Here is a 23,401-nt window from a genome sequence, read left to right as displayed (position 1 = left end):
TGATCTGGTTTGCTTTTTGTATTTGGTAGCTATACCAAACCTAAGGTTGGCTGAAGGCCTTTCTGTCTAGCAGTGGGGCGTTGTGAGAAACCAGTGATATGGTCAAGTCCCAGGTCTTACATAGTTGCCTTTGTCAGCGGTTTCTCATAGCACAGTGAGCTAAACACTGGGTGCTCATGTATGAATTGATTCCTGTTTGGGGTGGGTTCAAGCATCCTTCACAATGAATCTGTAGGCATTCCTTTAAGGAATACACAGATGTCTGGCAATTTCAGCTTCAATGAAGGCATTTCTTTCCACATTTTTCAGTTGGGACATCTTTTCCTTCCTATTTTACACGTTTCCAGGCTGCCTTGGACTGGACTTTCCTTCTTCTGTCGTGCGTTGCATGAATGCGTCATCAAATTGTCCGTGCACACGTGCCAAATTCGCCTTTAAACTCTCATCTCTTCGGGATCTTGAATCATGTACCTTCCTGTATTGGCAAGCAATACCTGGAATATCAGAGTTACTCAAGTAATACGTAATGAATAGCCGAAGCTGCAACCTGTTGAATGCAAGAATGAATGAACCCTCATTACGCACTCCCGCCTTCATACACCGTTCCACTATGAAAACGGTGCTTTGATTTAGCAACAGCGTTAACATTTTGACCCGTTGTAGGGAAACCAACCAACCAACCAACCAACCAACCAACCACATCGAAAGAGGCGAACAGAGAAAAAAAGAATGGGCTGCCAATACGCCGGCAGCAATCTCGGCCAGGCCCCGCCCCCGGCCCCGCCCCGCCCCGCCCCGCCCCGTCGGGTCTGTGCGCGTGCGCCGGCGGGTGCGCGGCAGCTGGTCTGAGCCCCGGCGCTGGGGGCGCGCAGCCGGGAGAGTGTTTGACGTGGCAGTTCCCAGCCCAGCTGCAACTCTGTGCGCGAGACCGGCGTGCGGGGACACAGGGCCGGGGGAAAGGCGCCGCGGGAGCAGCTCCGCTGCGGGAGCCGGGGCAGCGGGGGCAGCTGGCGCTCGGAGCAGAGCGCAGGCTCTCGGAAGTCCAGCGGCGTGCGGGAGCAGAACAGGTAATGCCTCGCCCTGCCTAGCTACGCTGTGGCGGGACAGCCCCTCCCCAGGCACAGCTGGAGCGGGGTGCCGTGCCGGGCCTGGGATGGGGGTTGGCGAGAGGCTGGGTGCTAACCTGTGGCAGGGCAGCGCAGGGGACCTCAGACTTAGCTCCCTGAGTCCTTTCGTGCAGTTTAATAATGGGGGTGGGGTGGGTGGGCGTGGGCATTTTTTACCCGCCCCCGCCCCCATCTTTTTGTCTTGGGATGCTGGGACTGCGTGGTTAGGGTCCTCACTAGCCCCGGGATTCCAGGGGCACTGCCAGCGGTTTTCTCGTCTCCGTATCAACTTAATTTCCTCTTTGGAGGCAGGCAGTGTTGGAAATATTCATAGTAAAAATGGCAACTGTATCTTCAAGCTTCGGGACATCCTGATAGTGCAACCAATTTGTCCAAATCCGAACCCGATCCAGGGTGAGAGACACACCTTGGCGATAGTTGACCGGTGACAATGGCCTGGGGCTCCACCAGATTTTGATCCTAGGCCTGCTCTTGCCAAGTGGCTTTCTACCATGTCGCCGCTTGAAGCTGAGTCAGGTTTCTGTAACTTGGTGCTGTGTGAGGAAGTTTGACGTGGCAAACTGGGTTGCGTGAGGAAGCAAATTTCTGTCAGGACCAGTGAAAAGGGACCCGACTGCTTGCTTCCTGCTGCTCGGAGGGAACATCCCTGCCTTTCCTCTCCGTCACTCAGCAACAGGCTGCTGCGTAGGTGTGTGCTCCTGCTGACTTCCGAAATGTGCTTGGTTGGATGAGCTTGACCAAAGCTCAGGCTGCCACGTCTCTCTCTGCTCAAGTGGGAGGAGGGAAAAAGTGTTGTCAGTAACAAAGTGGACCAGCAGGCTTTTTTCCTGTCTCTCTCCTCTCTAGTTCTTTCCTTCCAAGGAGAAGAAAGTGATCTCATAATATTTTCACTTAGTCGTTTTAGCTTTGGAAACGCATAGTTTAATAGGAAAATGAAACCAAATGAAGAATGACATTTCCTGAATGTAGGTCTATTTCAAATCTTAGCAGGTATCACCGAACTTTTACCTTAAAAGGTAGTATCATAAAATAACAACAGGAATGATACTCCTATGCCAGATGAAGAAACTGGGGAGAAAGTGTAGTATCAGTGTTTTATATCTGCAACATCTTGAGAAGCTTCATTTTGTAAGAAGGACCGGAGGGCCCAGAGAGGTTCTTCACCTTATTCCATGTCACACAGCTAAGTATTAGAATATTTATAGTCAAAGCCTACTTCCTTTGCTAGGATTTAGAGCCTTTTTTGTTATAAAAAAATTTTTTTTGAGAATAGTTCTATGAAATGTCTCTTGTCTCGTGAAACCTGGAAAAAATGGAAAATTTAGAACAAATTAATGTTTAGCTTCTGAATAGAATCAAGGTGGGTATGTTGCATTTGTGTGTGTGTGCTTGAACATATATGAAATTGCTTTATTGCTTTTTTTCCTTTGTTCCTTAAATATATGTGCATATGTTCTTAGAGGTGTGATATTTAAATTGGAAAGAGAGTCTGGCATCTCTGAATGAGTAACCACTGACAACTCCCAAATTGTGGTAGGCTGCAACCTGGCTTAGTCATTTCATGACTCACAAAATAAGTCCATTATCGACTTATTTATCTTCTGCTGTATTTGTTGGACTATTGATTTCTCTTCGTCCTAACTGCCTAAGTAAAATTACTAATTAGGATAGCACTGAAATGACATAAGCCATAAAACATTTGATTGCAGCCTACTGCCAGTTCTGGTCAGTCAGTTGAATGACTCCTGCTTATTGCCAGTGGCATGCTTTGTGCTGAAACAGGGCCATGGGAACGAAAGGCATGAAAAGAGTAGATACACTTATGAGAGACTAGCTGTGAAATAGTTCATTCTTCCAAAGAAAAAGTGATTGGCAAGTTGTTATGCATGTTTTGTGCCTGAGAATTTGCCTATAGAAGCGAGTCGCTGAGCTCCATAGAGCTATGATTAGAGCCTCTTTAGGGGATAATGATATGATGTGTTGTAAGAGATGAAGATGTCTCATGCACCTGATATTTTCCTCAAACCATTATGAATATTTATTAACTGTGTTCATATTTTTAATAGCATTAAGTAACTCAAACTCTCTTGTTGACATTTTTGTTTTCTTCTGTTGCAGGGTTCTTTTGTAGAGCTGTCTCTTGGAATGATATTTTCATAATGAGTCAACAAGGATATGTGGCTACACCCCCCTATTCTCAGTCCCAGCCTGGAATAGGCCTTTCTCCACCACATTATGGACACTATGGGGACCCAGCTCATGCAGGTTCTCCACCAGGTAAAGTGCATTATCTTGGTTTGTGTGTGATTATTGATTCTCAGTACTTGGAGACCTAAGATATTCTGAAAGAGCAGCTTTGGGAATGTTGAATGGTCATTATATGATGTAGTGCTTTGAGAGTTAGAGGCTTATTTGGGAAAGTATCTTGTACAAGAAGCCTACATCATCAGTTTAGTTATTGCTTGGAATACAACGAGCTTGGTGGTTTTAAAATATAGATTAAAACGAAGAAGCTTCCTGAATGTTTTGTTTTTACCATTAGACTTATTCTTGCTGTTAATCAGTTGTGTGGGGTTATTTAAACATTTAATAAAAAACCAAATTAAATATATGAATATACATACATACTATATATAATATATATTAAATATATACATACACTAAAGTGGTTTTGGCAATCATGTTAAAAAATCAGGTTTGATATTGGAAAAATATGATGAGATTCGTATATCAAAGATTACTCAGTGATAATAACAAAAACATGGCCTTACCTTGAAATCATTATTGATTAAAATCATTAATGGAGTGGGACTACCATTCATTGCTTTGATGGAAGTTGACACCATGAAGCCACCTCCTTTTATCAAGAGGCTGCTCTGAGGGACCCAAGTTTCAGGGCCAGGGTGAGGCTAATAAGTGCTTGTTTCAGGTCTAATGGTCCCATAGTTCCTAAAAATATTTGTTTAAGACAGTTCTTGGGAATCCTGAGAGAATGCTGAGGAATTCAGCTCAAATCGTTGTATAAGTCAGTGAGTGTCTCTTGGGGCTCACTAGGACTGACTCAGATGTGTAGAATCTGGGCTCTGCCAGATAGCATGTATGGAGTGCAAAGTCTCTGGGGGCTGGGCAGAGCCCTGTAGGGAGGCTTGACTGCAGCAGCCACACAAAGTTTGTATCAGAAGATGCTCTAAAGACTGTGAATTTCCTGTAGAAAGTGACTCTTGTGATTCAGTCTGCTCCTAATTTTTAAAAACCTTCAGATGAAGCATCCCCCTCTTGTCCAGAACCAATCTTCCCCATAATATTTATAGATCTGGATCCTGTAAGAACTGTCTTTTTCTAATTTCTTTCTCTCTGGTAGTTCATTCCCCATCTGCATTTGTATATGATGATGATGATGATGATGATGATAAATTGCTCTTTTTGAGTGCTTACCATGTATCAAAACCAGGTCCTGAAAGCTTTATGTACATTATTTTATTTAATCCTCACACAATGCTATGCAGTAGATTGTTAACTCTATTTTGCAGCTAAGAAAACTGAATGGTTGGTATACTGTGATTTATCCAAGGTCACAGAGCTGGGGGGGGGGGGAGCCAGGATTCATATGCAAGTACCTCAAGAAAACAAACAGCAAACTCTAAAACATACCAAAGTAGAATAGTCAGTATCATTCAGCCTTCCTTCCTCTCTTCACAACCATGTTCTTAAGCAATTACTGCTTCCCTCAGTGACTCTCCATCCTTGCCTCTCAGTTCCTCCATGGCTCAGTGTAGTCTCTGCTCCATAGCTTGGGCTCCACCTACCCTTCTCCCACCAAGGTCATCAGTGGCCCTAATACCAGATGCAGTAGACTCTCCCCTGTCATCTTTTGAATTTGACACTGCTTACGGCTCTTGTTTGTACAAAACTCTCTTCTCCTTTGGTTCCAGTGACACTATCTTTTGTTATTTTTCTTGGTGGCTTTCTGGACATGTTTTTCTAATGAGCCCCCTACCCCTTCTACATGACCCTAAGTATCGCTTTTCTCCTTCTTTTTTCTTCTTAATTTTTTTTTTTTTAATTTTAAGTAATTTCTATGCCCAACTTGGGGCTTGAACTCATGACCCTGAGATCAAGAGTTGCTACACTGTCTAAACCAGTGAGGCACCCCTCTCTTTCTTTGTTCTGTCATCATCTCTCTCCTCCTCTCACTCTACAGGTTTTTCCTTAGGCTGTAACATTCCATATGAAGTGCTAGTCTCTCAGATCTATTTCTCTAGCCCATATGTCTCTCTTAAGCTCCAGACCCATATTTTCAATTGCCCACCTGTGTATGTAGGCACATTGAATTCATCATGTCCAAAATAATTCAGAATATTTTTCATAAAACCTACTTTTTCCAGGCATTCCATATCTCACCCAGCATCGTCATCATTCATTCAGTTATCCAAATTAGAAACTTTCACTATTAAAAACATTCTCTTCCTGGGGCGCCTGGGTGGCTCAGTCGGTTAAATGTCCAACTTCAGCTCAGGTCATGATCTCACAGTTTGTGGGTTTAAGCCCCGTCGGGCTCTGTGCTGACAGCTAGCTCAGGGCCTGGAGCCTGTTTCAGATTCTGTGTCTTCCTCTCTCTCTGACCCTCCCCTGCTCACGCTGTCTCTCTCTCTCTCTCTCTCTCTCTCTCTCAGAAATAAATAAAAACATAAAAAACAATTAAAAAAACCCCCAAAACATTCTCTTCCTTTTACCTTCTTAAATCCAACTGTCCAGAGAGACAGAGAGAGACAGAGTGAGTGGAGGAGGGGCAGAGAGAGACAGAGACACAGAATCCGAGGCAAGCTTCAGGCTCTGAGCTGTTATCACAGAGCCTGTTGTGGGTCTTGAACCCACAAGCTGTGAGATCATGAGCTGAGGTTGGATGCTTAACCTACTAAACCACCCATCTGCCCCCTTTCCCAGTTTCTTTTGAGGAAATTGTAAATCTCCTATGCGCTTCCTCCTCTCTATCTTGTCACTCTTTTTGTTTAAGGCATCCATTTCTCACCAGGATTACTAAAATAGTCTCTTAACCATTCCCTCTCTATAGTACCTCCTTTTTCCAAACCATCCAGTCCTGTGCTGGGGGGAAATTTATTTTTTTAAAGCTTATTTATTTTTTAAGCTTATTTATTTATTTTGGGAGAGAGAGAAAGAGAGAGAACATGCAAACATTAGCAGGGGAGGGGCAGAGAAGGAGAGGATCCCAATTAGGTTCTGGGCTGTCAGCACAGAGCCCAACAGGGGCCGTGAGACCATGTCCTGAGCCAAAATCCAGAGTCAGAAACTCAACCAACTGAGCCCCGCAGGTGCCTCTGGAGGGTTTTTTTTTTTTTTTTTTGGCATGCAAGTCTAATTTTGCCTTTCTTTTTCATAAAACCTTTTATAGCTTCCCATTGCCTCTGATTGTATTTTAAGCTCCTTAGACCTTCACTAATTTACCCATTTTCTTTTTTTCATTTGCCAAATTACCGTACCTGTTACTGCAGTGGTGCTAAGCCACTAGTCGTTTAGAGCCTGGTTTGTACTTGTGCTCTCATTTGCACTCTGCGCTACCAGAAGGTGGATTCATGCCTTCCTGTCCTCCACTCTCCTCCTTCAGACTCACTTCAGGTGTTGTGCCTGCAGATGTTTCTGACCGCTGTTCTTTCTCAAGCTTGTCTATAAGTACTTTTTTTCCTTTTGTGTTCTTCTAACACCTGTGCAGGCCTATTTGCCACCCTGTGTTGTAATAGATGTGCCTGGAGCAGGGAAGGTACCCATTAAATGAGTGTGTGAATGACAAGCTGCTGCATTCATCAGCAACTCTCTGGTGTTTACCAGTATTAAAACAATAACAAAGAAACTGTCTCTGTTGGACTAAATCCTTCACATGTTAATTTAAACCTTTTTCTCCATATTCAATTCTCAGATAGATACCAGGCTATCAGACTCTGTAAATATCCATTTTTGTAAAATATGGTGTTTTTGTTGAATTATTTAAGGCTGTTACTACATCACCCTAGCTTTTATTTCTCTGGGCTGAGTGACCCTAGAGCTCCTAATCTTCAGTCATCAGGTGCCCTTTTTTCTAGTCTTTTGGAGCTCCTTTTATTGTTTTTCTGGCAGAAACAGGCAATCTAGTTGTGGTTCCTTGAAGTATCTGTTCTACCATAGGTATGGGTAGTGCAAACTCTGTTTTGCGTTTCTCATAGACCACCTCCATTTGTGCCTATTGTGTGATGCAAGTGCTATGTAGTAACAACTTTAACACATTTATTGAGTGAGCGAAATACTTGTGGCAATGTAACGATGAATAAAATAAACCTAATCTCAGGCTTTAGAGTACTTACTTACCCTAGTGGGACATGCACTAAGTACCTGACAGAGGCAATATAGGGGGTAGTACTATGATAAAGGAGGTGGAAGGTGGTATGGAAGCACGGGGGTACATAACCAAGACTTAGGGATAAACGGAATCCTCCTGGAAGAAATGACCTGGAAGATGAATAAGAATTGGCCAGGTAGGGAGGCAGCTTGCTGGGATTGGGAGGTGGCACTTTTGAGCCACCAGCAAGAGGTTTCCGCATGGCTGAGATGTAGAGTGCCAGTAATGAGGGGTATGCCTGGAGTGAAAACTGGGGTCATCTTAAGACTTTATTTAGGCTTTATTTTAAGGTCAGTAGAGTGCCACTGAAGCGTTTCAAGCTGGGAAGGGCCATGATACTGTGTATATTTTAAAAAGAGTTAGGGGCGCCTGGGTGGCTTAGTCGGTTAAGCGTCCGACTTTCGCTTAGGTCATGATCTCGCGGTTCGTGGGTTCGAGCCCCGCGTTGGGCTCTGTGCTGACTGCCAGCTCAGAGACCGGAGCCTGTTTCAGTCTGTGACTCCCTGTCTCTCTGACCCTCCCCTGCTCACGCTGTCTCTCTCTCTCTTCTAGAAATAAATAAAACATTAAAAAAATTTAAATAAATAAATAAATAAATAAAAAGAGTTATACTCCACATCAGAAAGTGTGGAGAAGGCATCAGACCTGAACACACTGCTTTCTGGAACAGGGCTGCTCATCCTCCGCACTGTTGACACTTGGGGCCAGTTAATTCTCTGTTTTGGGAGGTTGTGCTGTGCAGTGTAGGGTGTTTAATAGCATTCTTGGCCTCTACTCAGTAGATACCAGGACTCCCCCTCCCATTCCCACCCAGTGCTCCCCTCCACCCCCAGGCTGTGGCAACCAAAAACCTTAGACATTGCCAAATATCTCTTCAGAGGCAAAATCACCCCTGATTGAGGACCACTAGTCTGGGATCTGGGAGGCAAGAACTATTATTGATGTTCTGGAACTAAGGTAGGGTGATGAAAGTGGTGAGGTTCATAATAAATAGCAAGCTTATATACGAACACCACCAGGCACAGTGCCTCAGAAACAGTAGTTATTACATGTCCATGCACTAGGGAATGTATCTTTATTTTACTTTATCTTTATTTTTTTATTTATTTAAGCATGAGAAGTGCATTCTTTAATCACCATCATCTATTTCACCTGTCCTCTCCCACTCATCTCCTCTTTAGCAACCATCAGTTTGTTCTCTGTAGTTAAGAGTCTGTTTGTGGTTTGCCTCTCTGTCATCTCTCTCTTTTTCCCCCCTTTGCTCATTTGTTTTGTTTCTTAAATTCCACGTATGAGTGAGATCATATGGCATTTTTCTTTTGTTGACTAATTTTGCTAGAGTTAATACCTATTCTTCTCAAACTATTCCAAAAAAATAAAAGAGGAAGGAAAACTTCCAAATTCATTTTTGAGGCTGATATCATCTTGATACTAAAACCAGACAGACACCAAAAAAAAAAAAAAAAAAAGACAAGTACAGGTTGATATCTCATGAATGTGGATGCAAAAATCCTCAACAAAATATTAGCAAACCAAATCCAACAATACATTAAAAAAATCATACATCACAATCAAGTGAGATTTAATCCCTAGATGTAAGCGTGATTCAATTCAGTTTTTGCAAAACAATCAACATGATATATCACGTCAACAAGAGAAAGGATAAAAACCATATGATCATCTCAATAGATGTAGAAAAAAATATTTGACAAAGTACAGCATCCATTCATGATAAAAACTCTCTTCAAAGTAGATCTAGAGGGAACATACCTTAATGTAATAATGGCCTCATATGATAAATGCACAGCTTATGTCCTACTCAACAGGGAAGAACTGAGAGCTTTTCCCCTAAGGTCAGGAACAACAGGTGGATGTCCAGTCTCACCACTTTTATTCAATACAGTACTAGAAGTCTTAGCCACAGCAATTAGACAACATAAAACAATAAAAGGCACCTTTGGTTATTTTAGGTAAACTTTTTTTTCACAAATAGTTTTTAATTTTGGTTTTAGTTTGTCAGATCCAGGACCAAGTCCAAGATATACTTTTCTGTGATGTTGTTTTGGTCAGAGTTTTTTGTTGTTGTTGTTGGTAACAGAGACCACTACAGTAGAAAGTGATCTGTTAAAGGGCTTCAGGAAGCTAGGAGAATACAGAGGAAACCAGAACCAGGCTTGGGACCCCGCGGTCTGTAGAAATGCTCACCTCACAAGCCATTCCATTAGCAGCCACTGCCTTTCTACCCCAAAACCACCATTTCCACCTCCTGGCCAGGGTCTCTCAGAGGTGTGTTGCTTTGCTGAATTTAGAGTACATGGCAACCACATTTATTAGAGGTTTATGCAGTGGACATTCCATCTTTCCAGCTCTGGACCAGACGGAAGGGCAAACCACAAAGGAAAATGGAATTGGTATTGAGTAAGCTAGTCTATATCTGCCACTATATTAAAGACCAGTTTGTGATTTTAGATCTTTTTCTTTTGGCATAAGCATTGTTATTGGTTCTTTCTCATGGTAAGGTTTTTCTTATTAAAATTTTCATACTGTCTATAAAGAACTCAATTTTTCTTTATCACTGATCACTTTTGAAAATACCTGTAATGTGACCAGGTGAAGACTATGACTTTGCAGGTAATAGTGATACTGATTTCCCTTTGCCCTGAGGATAGAGTCCAAATGGCACACAGGACTTTGCAGCCTGACCCAACCAACCTGGATAACCTCTGTTCCAGCCACTTTCCCTCATAATCTCCCTGCACTGAACCTTCTGCCTGTCCCTGATCATGCTGTGCTCTCTCATATCTTTGCTCGAGTTTTTCCTTTTGCCTGAAACCTTCTATCCTGTCTCTACACTAAGAAAACTCTTGCTTGTCCTACAAGATTCAGCTCAAGCAGGCCTTTCTCTTTGAACTTTTTCTTGATTCCTTTAGGAAGAGTTACCTTGTCCTTCTGCATATTATAACACTCATCACATGACACTGTCATTGTTTGTTTACATGGTTGTGAATTCCACAAGAGCTCTCAGTGTCTCAAAGGCACATTGAATGTATGTTGAACAAGAATGAGTTTGAAACACTGTCATAGAGTTGATTTTCAAAAACAAAAAGGAAAGAACATTTTAGTGAAACTGGTGTATAATAGTTCTGCTTGAATATATGTAAACTGTTTTTTTTTTTAATTTTGTTTTTGTAACCAGAAGTTTATTAACAGGTGCATCTTATGGATACATATGGGAATACCCATACACGAGTAATGCTGAAAACTGTTTTTTGATTTTCTGGAAATATATATGAGGGTTGTTAATGAAATTGGTATTTACTTATTACTTAAAGAATTAGAATATTTTTGGTTTCTTGCAGTACATGTAATTATTATTTTAACACTAGTGTTGTACATTTTCTACTTTTGGCCAAAACAATGTTTCAAAAGTGAAATGCAAGTGTACATATAATTATAGTATATGTGTTCTATTAGAATATAAGTCCTTGAAAAAAGGAGGTCAGGAGATATAGTCAGAGGAGAGGAAGCCAAGATTTGTTCATTGATTACCTTATATATCAGGCATTTCTGGGTGCTATTATGTCTATTGCCTTGTTCAATTCTCAGAACAGTCCTTGGAGACAGGGAGCATTACTGCCATAATATAGTGTTAAAAGTTGAGGTTTCAAAAGACAGAAGTATCTTGTCAGGGTCACAGCCATTGACTGATGGGAGAAGGAATTCAAACCGAAGTCTGTGTAACTGCAAGTCTCATGTTTGCTGTTACTTTGCTGGCTTTGGAGTTTAGAACTTTATATAAAAATGTGGTGTTAAAGGAATAATAGGGGTGACTGAGTGGCTTAGTCAGTTAAGCATTTGACTCCTGATTTCTGCTTAGGTTCCTATCTCACAGCTTGTGAATTTGAGTTCTGAGTTAGGCTCTGCTCTGTCAGCTTGAGATTCTCTCTTTCCCTCTCTCTCTCTGCCCCTCCCCTGCTTGCACTAGCTCATTCTCTCTCAAATAAATAAGCATTAACAATAATATTTGTTGTTTTTCTTCTTAGTATATGAAAAATTGCTAAATAAGACGGACTGTAAAGTTAATACGATGTTTTTCTTAAGTTTGAGGAATCCCATTTTAAGAAGAGAAAACCTTTTTGAAAGTTTCAGTAATATTCATGAATACAGCCGTTTCACTGGTTATATTACAGTCTGTATTACCCAAGTATCTGAAAGCATGCTCTCAAAAGTATTATGATAATAATATAAGAAACGTTTCTTGGGCAACTACATGGTCATCCAGTGAATCCTCCTGCTATCTGAGAGAATAAACTGTAGTGGAAGATAAAAGAAGAAAAGAGATGTTGGGTATGAAATATCATCATGAGGTCAAGTGGAGGAGTGCATAGAGGCCACCTAGGAGGTCACTGATGATGGTGTCAGAGAAGAGGGTAGGGTCAAAAGTAAGCTGGATGAAGGACAGCTGGGTGGCTCAGTCAATTAAGTGTCCAACTCTTGGTTTTGGTTCAGGTCATGATCTCAAGGTTCATGGATTCCTGCCCTGTGTCAGGCTCTGCTATCAGTGCGGAGCCTGTTTGGGATTTCTCTCTTCCTCTCTCTTTGCCTTTCTCTTTCTCAAAATAAATAAATAAACTTAAAAAGAAAAAGTAACTTGAATGAGCTAGAACAAAACAAGCAGGTTGGAAGTGGAGAGAACAAGTAAAAGACATATGTTGTCACAAATGATCTAGTTGAAGCATTTCATTTTGCAGTGAGGGGACCCTGAGGTCCTTAAAGGTAAAATTCTTACTCAGCACCATGCATATGTTAGTAAATAGCCATGTGGGGCCTTGAACTCCTCTGACCCATTCTTAGTGACTTTTCTCCTCTACCACAATTTCTCTAGAAGAGAAAAAATGTCTGCAAATAGTTGTAAAGAGAGACCTTTAAAGATCTAGTTGAGAAGAGCTGCTTGTGAATGAAAATAGTTACTGCCAGGAGCATCTACTCATCACAAGGGATCTCACATTGTGTATGACTGAGCGTAATGACTTGAGCAGTTCCTCAATTGCTTATCACCCAGCTGTTTGGAATCCTGGAAGAATTATTAACTCTGAAGGCTTGCTTTGCATTTGTTGGAAAAACAGATGCAACTTGCCTTTTGTTTTCCTCATTCTGTAATTCAAAGGCATTTTCATGGGCAACTGGGTGGCTCAGTCAGTTGAGCATCTGGCTTTTGATTTTGGATCTGGTCATGATCCCAGGGTAATGGGATTGAGGCCCCTATCTGGCTCCATGCAGAGTGCAGAATCTATTTAAGATTCTGTCTCTCCCCGCCCTCCCCAGCTTGTGTGTGCATGCATACTCTCTCAATAAATAAATAAAATAAAAAACAAAGGCATTTTCAGAGATTTTTTTGCCCCCATAGTTAGATGTAGGCTCTTTATGATACCTCATACTGGTTTTTTTTTTCCAGTTATTTTTTGAAATCCAGAATGGCATTTTTCATTTCATATTCTAGCATTCTTTGTGTGATTTTGTATTCTATTAAGGTGCTTCTACCAAATGCAAGTTTATTTCTTCTGTTTTAGTTTCTTTTTAGTATTGAAATGATTCTCTCCTTTTCTGCTCTCCTATCATTATGATGGTCAAGTAACTATGGGAAAACCTGGTATTGATAGATTTGTGATGGTTAATGCAAATTTAAAGGAGAACTTGTCTTAACCTATGTCTCCCCCTCCTTCCCCTCCTAGTTTTCATTTTTAACCTAATGGCATGGCATTCTCTCTTTGCACATTCTACTCTTCTAAATTCATGCCCTTCTGTTGCAGGTATGATGAAGCCAGCAGGGCCTTTGGGGGCTGCCGTCCCTGGGGGGATGTTGCCTCAGGGCCCTTCACCTCCTGGACCCCATCAGTTTGGCCAGAATGGAGCTCATGCCCAAGGGCATCCTCCCCAAAGGTGAGCTAGGTAGATTTCAACCCACATTTGTATATTCTACTAAAATGGTCTCACAGGTCCCTTCTAAACTAGCATGTGTATTGATTGAAAGTTTGACCTCTTGATTCTGCCCACACCCTTGAAAGGACTTGCTAGAAGACTGCCCTAGGAAACAAACCATTTAAAAAAGATAGGAGGGGGGAAAAGCAATACTAGTACATATTTAAAAATATAAAAAATTACTTGTGTCAATACCACACATTTTAACTTTGGATTAAATTCATCTTGTTTTAGAGTTCTATATTAATCTCTAATTCCTTCAGATGTCTATTGCCTGTATTCCCCAATAAATTTTAAATTATCTATCCTCTTGAATACTTCATAGAACTGATTTCAGTGCCAATAGGTGCTTAATAAATATTTTAAAAATTAAATCAGATTGTGGCCAATGATAAAAACTGGTTTTGTTATGGAAGGTACACAGACGGATGCCTTGAAAGATTTTTGAAATGCAGGGCAATAGTAAAAACAACAGAGGAAATAAATCTTCTGTTTGTGTTTTTATAATAAATTCTGGAAGGAAAAAGTTGGGGGCAGACCTGAAGAAGCCAAGAGAGGAGATGTAGGAGATTTGTAGAGCTCTGTACCCCAATGGGGACTCTCCCCTGGGAAGGGAGCCAACATCACACCTTCGCTGCCAGAAGTCCCATTATTATTTGTCCTGTGAGCTGCTGCTGTGGAGCATCCTAGTGCCAAGCTGTATGTAGTGTTTACTTTGGAATTTCTCCAAGGATTACCTGGAGGCTTCATTTCCCAGGTCTCTTTCCCAGGCTGTTACGCTGTAGGGTTGGGTTTGGGGAGGAATAGCTCCTCGATGTGAGTCTGGACCCTGCTGCTGCTGCTGCTGAAGCCATTTAGCTATCCTTTCAGGGGGCCTGAGAGTTGTCCCTCTTAGTGGGAAAACTCTCTGGAATTTTAAACATTGGCAAGTTAATTCTCTTACAGGCCATTTGTGAAGTTCATACTTCCCGGCTCTTGTTTGTCATGATAACTTTCACCATTGAAATGTTGCTGTGAGATACAAAGTGAAGGTTAATACAGGAAACAGGATGAGTGAATCTAAGTAATTTGTTTTACATATGGTTGTGGTTTGAGCAAGAAGCATAAAGTCAATGGGCCTGACTCGGGACCTGACCCTGCTATCCCTGCCTACTCTCATTAGCTTGGGCACAAGGATCAGAGTGGAAAGACTGAGAACCAAGATGCCTCTTCTGGCTCTAAAAAACAAAACAAAACAAACAAACAAAAAAACCCACAACCCAAACAACAACAATAACAAAAAACAAAACTAGTTGTGTGATGCTGGCGAAGTTCCTGGTCCTCTAGGCCTCCTCATTTTCTTCACTTGTAAAATGTAGAAATAGAATTCCTAGTCCAGAGTACAGAGGAAAAGATCTGGAAAAATTTATTGTTGTGAACTGCCAAGCATTTCAGATTTTTTTTTTTAAAGGAAGAAATGCAAAAATTAAACAGCTGGTTTGAAGCTAAGAAAGCTTTTGGACACTGGTTGTATTGCTCTTTTTGGTTCTTTCCATTTGTTTCACTTGAATTAGGTTCCTTAGAAATAATTAAACTTGAACTTTGCCACCTTCGCAGTGTGGTTGTTAGCTCAACACAGAGCCTGGCACAGTGAAGAGTGTAGACTGTATAGAGTCAGGACATGTTTGCTACTCTTGGTTGAGGCAGCTTTTCCTTAGTTCCCTCATCACAATTTTAACAATAATAGTGTGGTTGTAAGGATTTTGATGATTGATGCTTGCAGAGAATCTTGCATAGTGCACAATGCCCATTAAAGACTCAGTATGTGTTAGCAGTTATCAGTGCCATTTTCAGTGGCTATAGAAAGTCTGTTTGTAGTGTGTCCTTCTTCTTCCTTTGTTCTAGCTACTCATGACAGCTCAACCTAGGAATCTGTTTTTATTGTGGTTCCCAGGGAAACCCTGATAGAATTTGCCCCATCTCCCCACTATTCGCTTGCTTCAACTTGAACTGTGAATTAAAAGTTGGAAATGGATTTAAAAATGAAAAAGTCATGGAAAATTCAAGTATTCAGACTCAGCGTCCATGGTTACCATTGCTAATTTGCCCTCATGGGACATATTTCTGTGTATGTAGTTAAATGCAAGGGGCAGAGGGCACAGTGATTGTGCAGGTGATTCACACAGGGATTGTCAGAGAGCATAGATGGCTCACGACATTTCTTTGATGATTATAGCATTTCAGGTGTTATTTGTACTTAGAGAACCCATCAAAAAAAATCTCTTAATTTTTACCATATCTAAACTGTTGAATGAAAACAAGATATAATTCAGAGTTATTATGTTGATTAAAAATTAGAAATTTATAATTTTTATTTTTAAATATTGCTCCACAGGCAATGCTTTATAAAATTTAAAAATCATACCTAGTCATTTGTCTTACTGATCTTGGCTGAGGCAGAATAAATTTCTTAAACTTGTAAATAGTACTAAAGTTATCTACAAACTGTTATTGCTGAGTGGGATTAATCTAGTAAATAAAATCTATAACTAGAAATCCATTTTTTAGTTAGAAGAAGAAAAGTCAATTATAAGTCATCTATTTTGATCAAAATATGATGAATTAGGATGGGAGAGGGTGTGAAGATGAGACCCATCTTGCCAATTGAAGCTGATAAGGTGAAATCTGCTAAGAACTTGGTTGCAGTGAAAAGGAGAGAGCAAGAAAAATAAAATAGTTGTTTTCACTTTATTTCTTTTATGTTTTCTCTTCGTGTGTGTGTGTGTGTGTGTGTGTGTGTGTGTGTAGAAAGCAGTCATGTTGGTACAGGTTTTGTTTTCTCTGCTTTATGGACTATTTAAAACCCAGATTTTACTTCAGGCCAATCTTAAAAAATATGATACCTTATCTCCACATTCTAACAAACTTCAGCACATAGCTCACTACTTGAACAATTTGTTGCAAAGTTAAAAATAAGAAGTATTCAAAGTTGAGCAGGCCATAGAGAACTGAGTCAACTCTCCAGAGGGTTAGGACTAAACTGAGCATCAACCCTCTGGTAGTGACTCTTTATTGACTGTTGTGTTTTGGGGCACCTGAGTGACTCAGTTGGTTGACCGTCCAACTTTGGCTCAGGTCATGATCTCATGGTTTGTGGGTTTGAGCCCTACGTCAGGCTCTGTGCTGACAGCTCAGAGCCTGGAGCCTGCTTTGGATTCTGTGCCTCCCTCTCTCTGCTCCTCCCCCACTCACACTGTGTCTCTCTCTGTCTCTCACAAATGAATAAACGTTAAAAATTTTTTTGACTGTTGTTTTTTATGGTAAATCTGCCCTTTTCTGACATTCAGTAAAACATTAAAATAAAATATAGAATTGAATGTTTTCTTAGCCCAGAAACATTAAATGAAGGAATCAATGTGAGAAGTATTTAAATCATATGATTCTTAATTTTAACCACATTGTATTTATAGCACAGAAAGGGATCTTTCCATTCTATTTGTTCATTTTTTCAGTTTGAAAGCTGAAAGCTATGGAGATTAAGTGGCTTGCCTATAGTCACACATCAGGGTCTCCAGGCTGGGAGTCTTAAGGCCTGGATCTGTACTTAAAACTCTGATACTTCCTTGCTGTGTGTGTGACCTTGGTATAACTAGTTTAGTAAAGTAATGAAATTGAAAAATATTAAACCATGTTTAATATTTGTATGTTTAAAATGTTCTATTTACTTTTGCTTATTTGAGATTTTTTGTTAGCCTTTTAATACTACTTTATTCTTAAATTGATAAAATTGCTTTTAAAATTAAAATCTGTTTAAGATTTATAACATTTAAGTTGGTTAGAAAAAAATTTATTTGTGAATTTCTTTTTTTTAATTTTTAATGTTTATTTATTAATTTTTTTTGAGAGAGAGAGAGAGAAAGAGACAGAGCATGAGCAAGGAAGGGGCAGAGAGAGAGGGAGACACAGAATCCAGTCCAAATCAGGCTCCAGGCTCTGAGCTGTCAGCACGAAGCCCAATGTGGGGCTCAAACTCACAAACCATGAGATTATGACTTGAGCTGAAGTCCATCGCCCAACGGACTGAGCCACCCAGACGCCCCTATGAATTTCTAAAGCCTAATTCAAAAGACATATATTAAACAATGAAGGAAAAGTATGGTCTAATGGTTGTGTATTCTCCATTCTGTATTTTAAGTCATCAGCCTTTTGTTAAGTTAAAAAAAGATCCTGGAGGCTGGTTGTATCATAGCTTCCATTTGAAACATACTTCATCTGTTTGTACTATCTATATAATACATTGTTCATATAATTTTATATTTTAAAAATATTAACATTTGTGAAATATCTATGAACATGTTTTAGATAATTTTTTCTTAAACGATTGAATAATACCCCCTACTCCTAATTTAACTGCTAGTTCCCAGTTCCTGCTTATTAGATCCAAATCCTGTAACAAACAGTACCGCATGCTACATCCACTAATATATTCTTATAGAGCATGTACATTCTGCCTGTGTGTAATTATTTCATGTACGTATCCCTCATAACTCTTTAAACAAGACAAAGTATAATTTCTTCCAAAGAATGATTTTTAATCAAACAATGAATTTACAAACCATATCATTAAGACAGTTCTTGAAATCATTTCTACATGACCGACAATATTATAATGTGTCCAGTAAGACTAGAGTTCTGTTTTGCCCTGCCTTTTTTACCTCTAGGATCATTAATAAATTAGAGATACAAAGAAAATTTTTACTGTGAGAAGTTAACTTTTTTATTTTCTGTTTTTATTCAGTTTTGTTCCAAAAATTATTTAAATCAAAAGATCCTTAATGTAACTGATTGGTCTGGTTTCAATTTTTGACAGGAGAGGAAATTGATAGCTTTGCTAAGCGATATTGTTTGGGTTAAAGTGTTAATCATTGTAACTTTATGACTCTTTATAACCAAGTATTTGCTATAGGATAGCTTGTACTTTTACATAGAAAGAGCATTTTGATCATCATCCATTTAACTCCAAGCGTGGGATATCTTCATTCTGTAATATACTTAACACCATATAGCATAATGGTTTGAAGGTTAATTGTAAGTTTTGTTATAGTAATTATTCAATTTAAGATATAAGGAAAAAATGACAAGAGAATTCGTGTGATGTTTTGGAAAGTGTACTTGCTTAAGACCTAGGGAGAGGTTAGTCCTGGTTCTGTCACACGCAAGTTGTAGGCCTTCAAGCAAGCCACTGGCTTCTCTCAGGCTCTGCTCCTAGCCTCTTGAGTGGCAGTAGAGTATGGAAGGCAAGAGCATGGGCCACTAGGGATATCGTTTCCAGTTTATGGAGAAATTAAAATCAGAGTATACTATCCAGGAAATTTTCATTTAATAAGAAGTCATAATGTAATTTGAAGGGAAAGCTTTAACTTTATTCAGCAGATTAACTACAACAGGAACACCGTTCAGATGGAATAAACATAAAATAATTTCAAATTAAATTAAAGGTTAAAGCATGATGAAAGTTTTAGACGAAAAAGAATGAATGATTTCAAAACTTTTTACCCAGTTGTTCACTTTCAAGTCTTATCTGAAAAGACAGGGAATACAGGGAATGTCCTGCTTGCTGAAATTACTGTGCAGGTGACATTTTATTTTAAAAAGCTGGGTAGGGTATAAGAAGGATCATAAAGATACAGCTACAAAGCGTTTTTTTCCTGTTTCTGTTCCATTGATTATTAACTCTGGTATAGCTAAGGCCATGGTGGACTCAGCTTCCTAACTGCATTTCCAAATCTGGTTCTCTTGTTTCCATTAGGAATTTTTTGCTAAGTATCTTGACATGTTGAGCCTGTGAGCATAGAATGAGATGATACTCCATGATTCATTTTAAATTTACATTGAGATTAAAGACTTAGTGTAAAATATCAGTCATTTCCCTAGTGCCCACAAGATGGGCTCATTTAATTTTACAAGTTTTTGATATTTGTTGTTTATCATTTCATATGAAACTATGATCTCATTTAAGATTCTTTTTTCTCTTGTAGATTTCCAGGTCCTCCACCTGTCAACAGTGCACCATCCTCCTATGCACCATACTCACCCTCTACACAGTCATCTTATCCAAGTCCTGCGTCCACTTCATCCATCACCCAGCTGGGCAGTCAGCTCAATGCTATGCACATCAACAGCTATGGTAACAGTTTCATTATTAGTGTTCACAGACTGCCTATTTCATTGGCATTTTTAATGAGGAAGGTTTTCTCCATTTTTAAAACATACATAACTCTGGCACACTAGACTGAAGTAATTTTTTTGATATTTTTATATAAATCATCTGTTATGTATGGCTATAATTAATTTTTTCCTGAGGATGCTGCCATTTATTTCAAAATAATTGAAAGATCTTCAGAATACCTTATGTTCAATATTAGAATAATAAAAAAAAGAAAAAAAATTGCTGACTTCATAAATAAACATTAGAACAGTGAGATTATTTTAAGAAATGTGAGGCTAGGTTTAACTTTGTGTTGTTTATAACGGGGCCTTAAAATGAAAAATATAATACTCTTTGTTTCACAGTGTGTTTTCATTTTGTATTTAAATCATGAAAAGAATGGAAGCTCAGATGTCGTGAGGCAGAAAAGAGAATAATGGGAGAGAAAACAGTTAGCAGTACTGAGATTGTATCAATAGAAATGCTGTATATTCCAAGTGTCATAGGAATCTTCACTGTAATAGTAGCATAGTCAGCCATTGATCTTGATTAAGAATGTTTCCATTACTTAAAGTTAGTTTTTTAGAAGTATCTGTAAAAAACCCCTCTGACTATTTCCTATCTTTTACTGATTTCAAGATGGATAAGTTTCCAGTGAAGCAACTAAGTTTCGCATAATCAGAGATAGAAAAACTAATCTGGTTTCGCATCTATTTCCAATATGATTAGAAAACATGTTAGTGGCCCATCCCTTCTTCCTTGTTATTTCTACCTAATTCTGAAATCTGTCTGACCAAGTCAAGCATGGGCCACAAATAATTTATTGAATATAGGAGTTACCTGGATCATGCTTGTTACATGATAAAATTTTCTTCTATATGATTTTCTAGAATTTGTATCAGTACAATTCCTTAATTAGTGACATGTGTCATGTAAAGTTAATGCAACAGAGTTAAAATTCATCCCATTAATTTTCTCACCAAATGCTTATTACCGTTTAAAAATTCTCCAGTGGTGTAAAATGTGCCAAATAGCATTTATGTAACTTTCTGAATGAAGATTCATCTTGGGGCAAAAAAAAAAAAAAATGTGTAAGTATGCCTTTTAGTTTTGTGTCAGGAAAAGAGGTGTGTCCCTGTTACGTACTTTGTAGAAGTTGGAGAGTTGAGAAATGCAGTGTTCAGTGGTCTGGTTTTCTTTCTCACACAGGTTCAGGCATGGCTCCCCCTGGTCAGGTGCCCCCTGGCCCTCCACCAGCGCCTTCCTTCCAGGGTCCGCCACGACCTCCACAGCCATCTATTATGCAGCCTGGATCTCAGGTTCTCCCACCACCACCACCCACCACACTGAACGGCCCTGGCACCTCACCCTTGCCTCCGTCAACGCACAGGCAGGACGGGTTCCCTGGGCCTGCTCCTCTGAATGCCCAGTACCAGCCCCCACCTCTCCCAGGACAGAGCCTGGGCACTGGATATCCACCGCAGCAGGGTAATCAGCTTTGCTCTGTGTTACTAGGCATCCGTCACTTACTTTTAAGGAAAGCTAGTTTTCGATTAGTGTGGCAAATGCAAAGAAGAATCATAGACATTCACATTTAACTCTTGACCTTATATAATAAAATGAAAAAAATGCAGCATGCTTTACTGAATAGCATGATATGGTCAGTGACCCTACATCTGGGACTTTAGGTTCTAGTCCTTTCTTTTTTTATTTTCTCCAATCAGCCAACTATGGTCCCCAGATGGCAGGTGGGCAGCTCTCTTACCCAGGAGGCTTCCCTGGAGGTCCTGCGCAGATGGCTGGTCCACCACAACTCCAGAAGAAGCTGGATCCTGACTCGATCCCCAGCCCAGTAAGTGTTCTCTCTCATTCCCACCCTCTCGCTCACAAAGGAACATTCTTTATTCACTGTCTCAGAAACTCTTCAGTTTGTTAGCATTGATCCTGTCCTTCATTGTTGAAGCACAATACCCATAACATACAGGCTTCCTTCTTTATGTATGGGGCTGGGGAAACTGGGTTCTGGCATATTAGGAATCTCCATGACGGAAAGCCTGTGTAGATTTTTTTTTGTATCACATAAACTTAACAATACTATTGACATTTATATTGGCATATATAAGCAGTGTTTATTGATTGTTTAATGAGCAGTTAGTAGTCAGAGTATATAAACATGCTAGTTTAAATAAATACAGGACCCTTTTCAATTAGGGTGAGATACCTAAAGGAAGTGAAATCACAAAGTATTTTACATTTTGCCTATTGAAAATTGTTTTATATAAAAAATAGAGCTATAACTTCATTATTCTCCATCCAATTGATTTTCTTTGGAAGATTACTCTTTAGTAACTGTATCAGTCAACTTCTATTAGGTTATTCTGCATAACATACAGTTCCGTTTTACTTCCAACCACGAGGATTTATTGATCACTTAGGTTACCTGTAGGCTGTAGCAGCTGTAGTTTGGCTTTAGGTGGTGTTCCATGTGCCCTATCATTCCAGAGGCTAGCATGAAGGGGCACCTTGTGTTTGGGACATGGTATTATTATGAGAAAGGGAGAAAAGAAAAAGAACTGGCCAAACGGTGCAAGAGCTCTTAAAGTTTTCACTCAGATGTGGACATGGAACCACTTCCATGCCCACAGCCAAATCAAGTCACGACAAAGCCCTGGGTCAGTGGGGTAGGGATATATACTCCTGCTTCAGGACATACTGCAAGTCTGTAGCAGTGAGCACAGATGTGTTGTCCTTTTGGAATAATAATGAAATCGATACAGTTAACTTAGGTCTTTGAAGTGGTCCTATAAACATGAGTATGAAAAGTTAGAAATAGCCTAAAGACTACAAAGAGCTACTGTATTAGTCAACTTTTCCTGTTAACAAGCAACCACCAAACTTAGTATCCTACAGCCACTATTTATTACTACTCATGAGTCATGGGTCCTCTGGGCAGTTCTGCTAGTCTGGGCCAGGTTCGATGGATTTGGTCTGGGCTTGCTTGTGGGGTCAGCTGGAGGCTTGGCTGGAACCTGAATGGCCCAGGATAGTATATTAACTCTCTGTGGTTGTTGTGCCAAATTATACAAACTGGATGGCTTAAAACAATAGGAGTTCATTCCTTTATGTTCTGGTGGTCATAAGTCTGAAATCAATGTGTTGGCAGCACTGTGTTCCCTTGAAAGGCTCTATAGGAAAATCCATTCCTTATCCCCAGTGTCTGGTGGCTGCAGGCATTCCTTGGCTTATGGCTACATTACTTTTATTTCTGCCTCTGTCATCATATCACCTCCTCCTCCTCTTTGTGTCTTCTCCTCTTGGCATCTCAAAACTCTTTCTGCCTCTCTATTATGAAGTTATGCATGATTCCTTTCATGGCCCACCCAGGCAATTTAGGATAAGTGCTTTCTTTTAAGGCTCTTAATGTAATCAGGTCTTTTACTGTATAAGGTAATAGTCACAGGTTTCAAGGATTAGAACATGGATATATCTTTTGGGAGGCCATCACTAGTGGTGAGATTCATGTGCCTGGTATTTGGTACCCAACTGTTAACTGGATATGCTTGGACCATGTTACTGATCAGGCTAGCCTGGGTTTGTTCATGTGACTGTGGCAGAGATCTAAGAGGGAAAGTAGGAATATGCAAGTCCTCTTGAGGCTTTGGCTTGGAACTAGAACATTGCACTTCTGTGGCATTCTCTCAGCAAGAGCAAGCCACAGGA

The 23,401-nt window shown here is 40.0% G+C and overlaps 1 protein-coding gene across 1 annotated transcript in view; it reads left to right on the top strand.

Moving 5' to 3' along the window:
* Positions 1-848: 848 nt before the first annotated feature.
* SEC24D (SEC24 homolog D, COPII coat complex component) overlaps positions 849-23,401 on the top strand; it is a 106,449-nt gene continuing 83,896 nt past the window's right edge. The window contains exons 1-6 of the mRNA XM_039253818.1: positions 849-1,067; positions 3,246-3,404; positions 13,326-13,455; positions 19,512-19,660; positions 20,891-21,169; positions 21,406-21,533. Of these exons, the coding sequence (XP_039109749.1) occupies positions 3,287-3,404; positions 13,326-13,455; positions 19,512-19,660; positions 20,891-21,169; positions 21,406-21,533 (804 nt within the window). The 5' untranslated portion in view covers positions 849-1,067; positions 3,246-3,286. The remainder of the gene's footprint in view (positions 1,068-3,245; positions 3,405-13,325; positions 13,456-19,511; positions 19,661-20,890; positions 21,170-21,405; positions 21,534-23,401) is intronic.

The sequence above is a fragment of the Hyaena hyaena genome, unplaced genomic scaffold (genome assembly GCF_003009895.1).
Source record: "Hyaena hyaena isolate Hyena2069 unplaced genomic scaffold, ASM300989v1 scaffold_466, whole genome shotgun sequence".
NCBI lineage: Eukaryota > Metazoa > Chordata > Mammalia > Carnivora > Hyaenidae > Hyaena > Hyaena hyaena.
The sequence above is the reverse complement of the archived record's forward strand: the minus strand, read 5'-3'. Positions and strand labels throughout refer to the sequence as shown.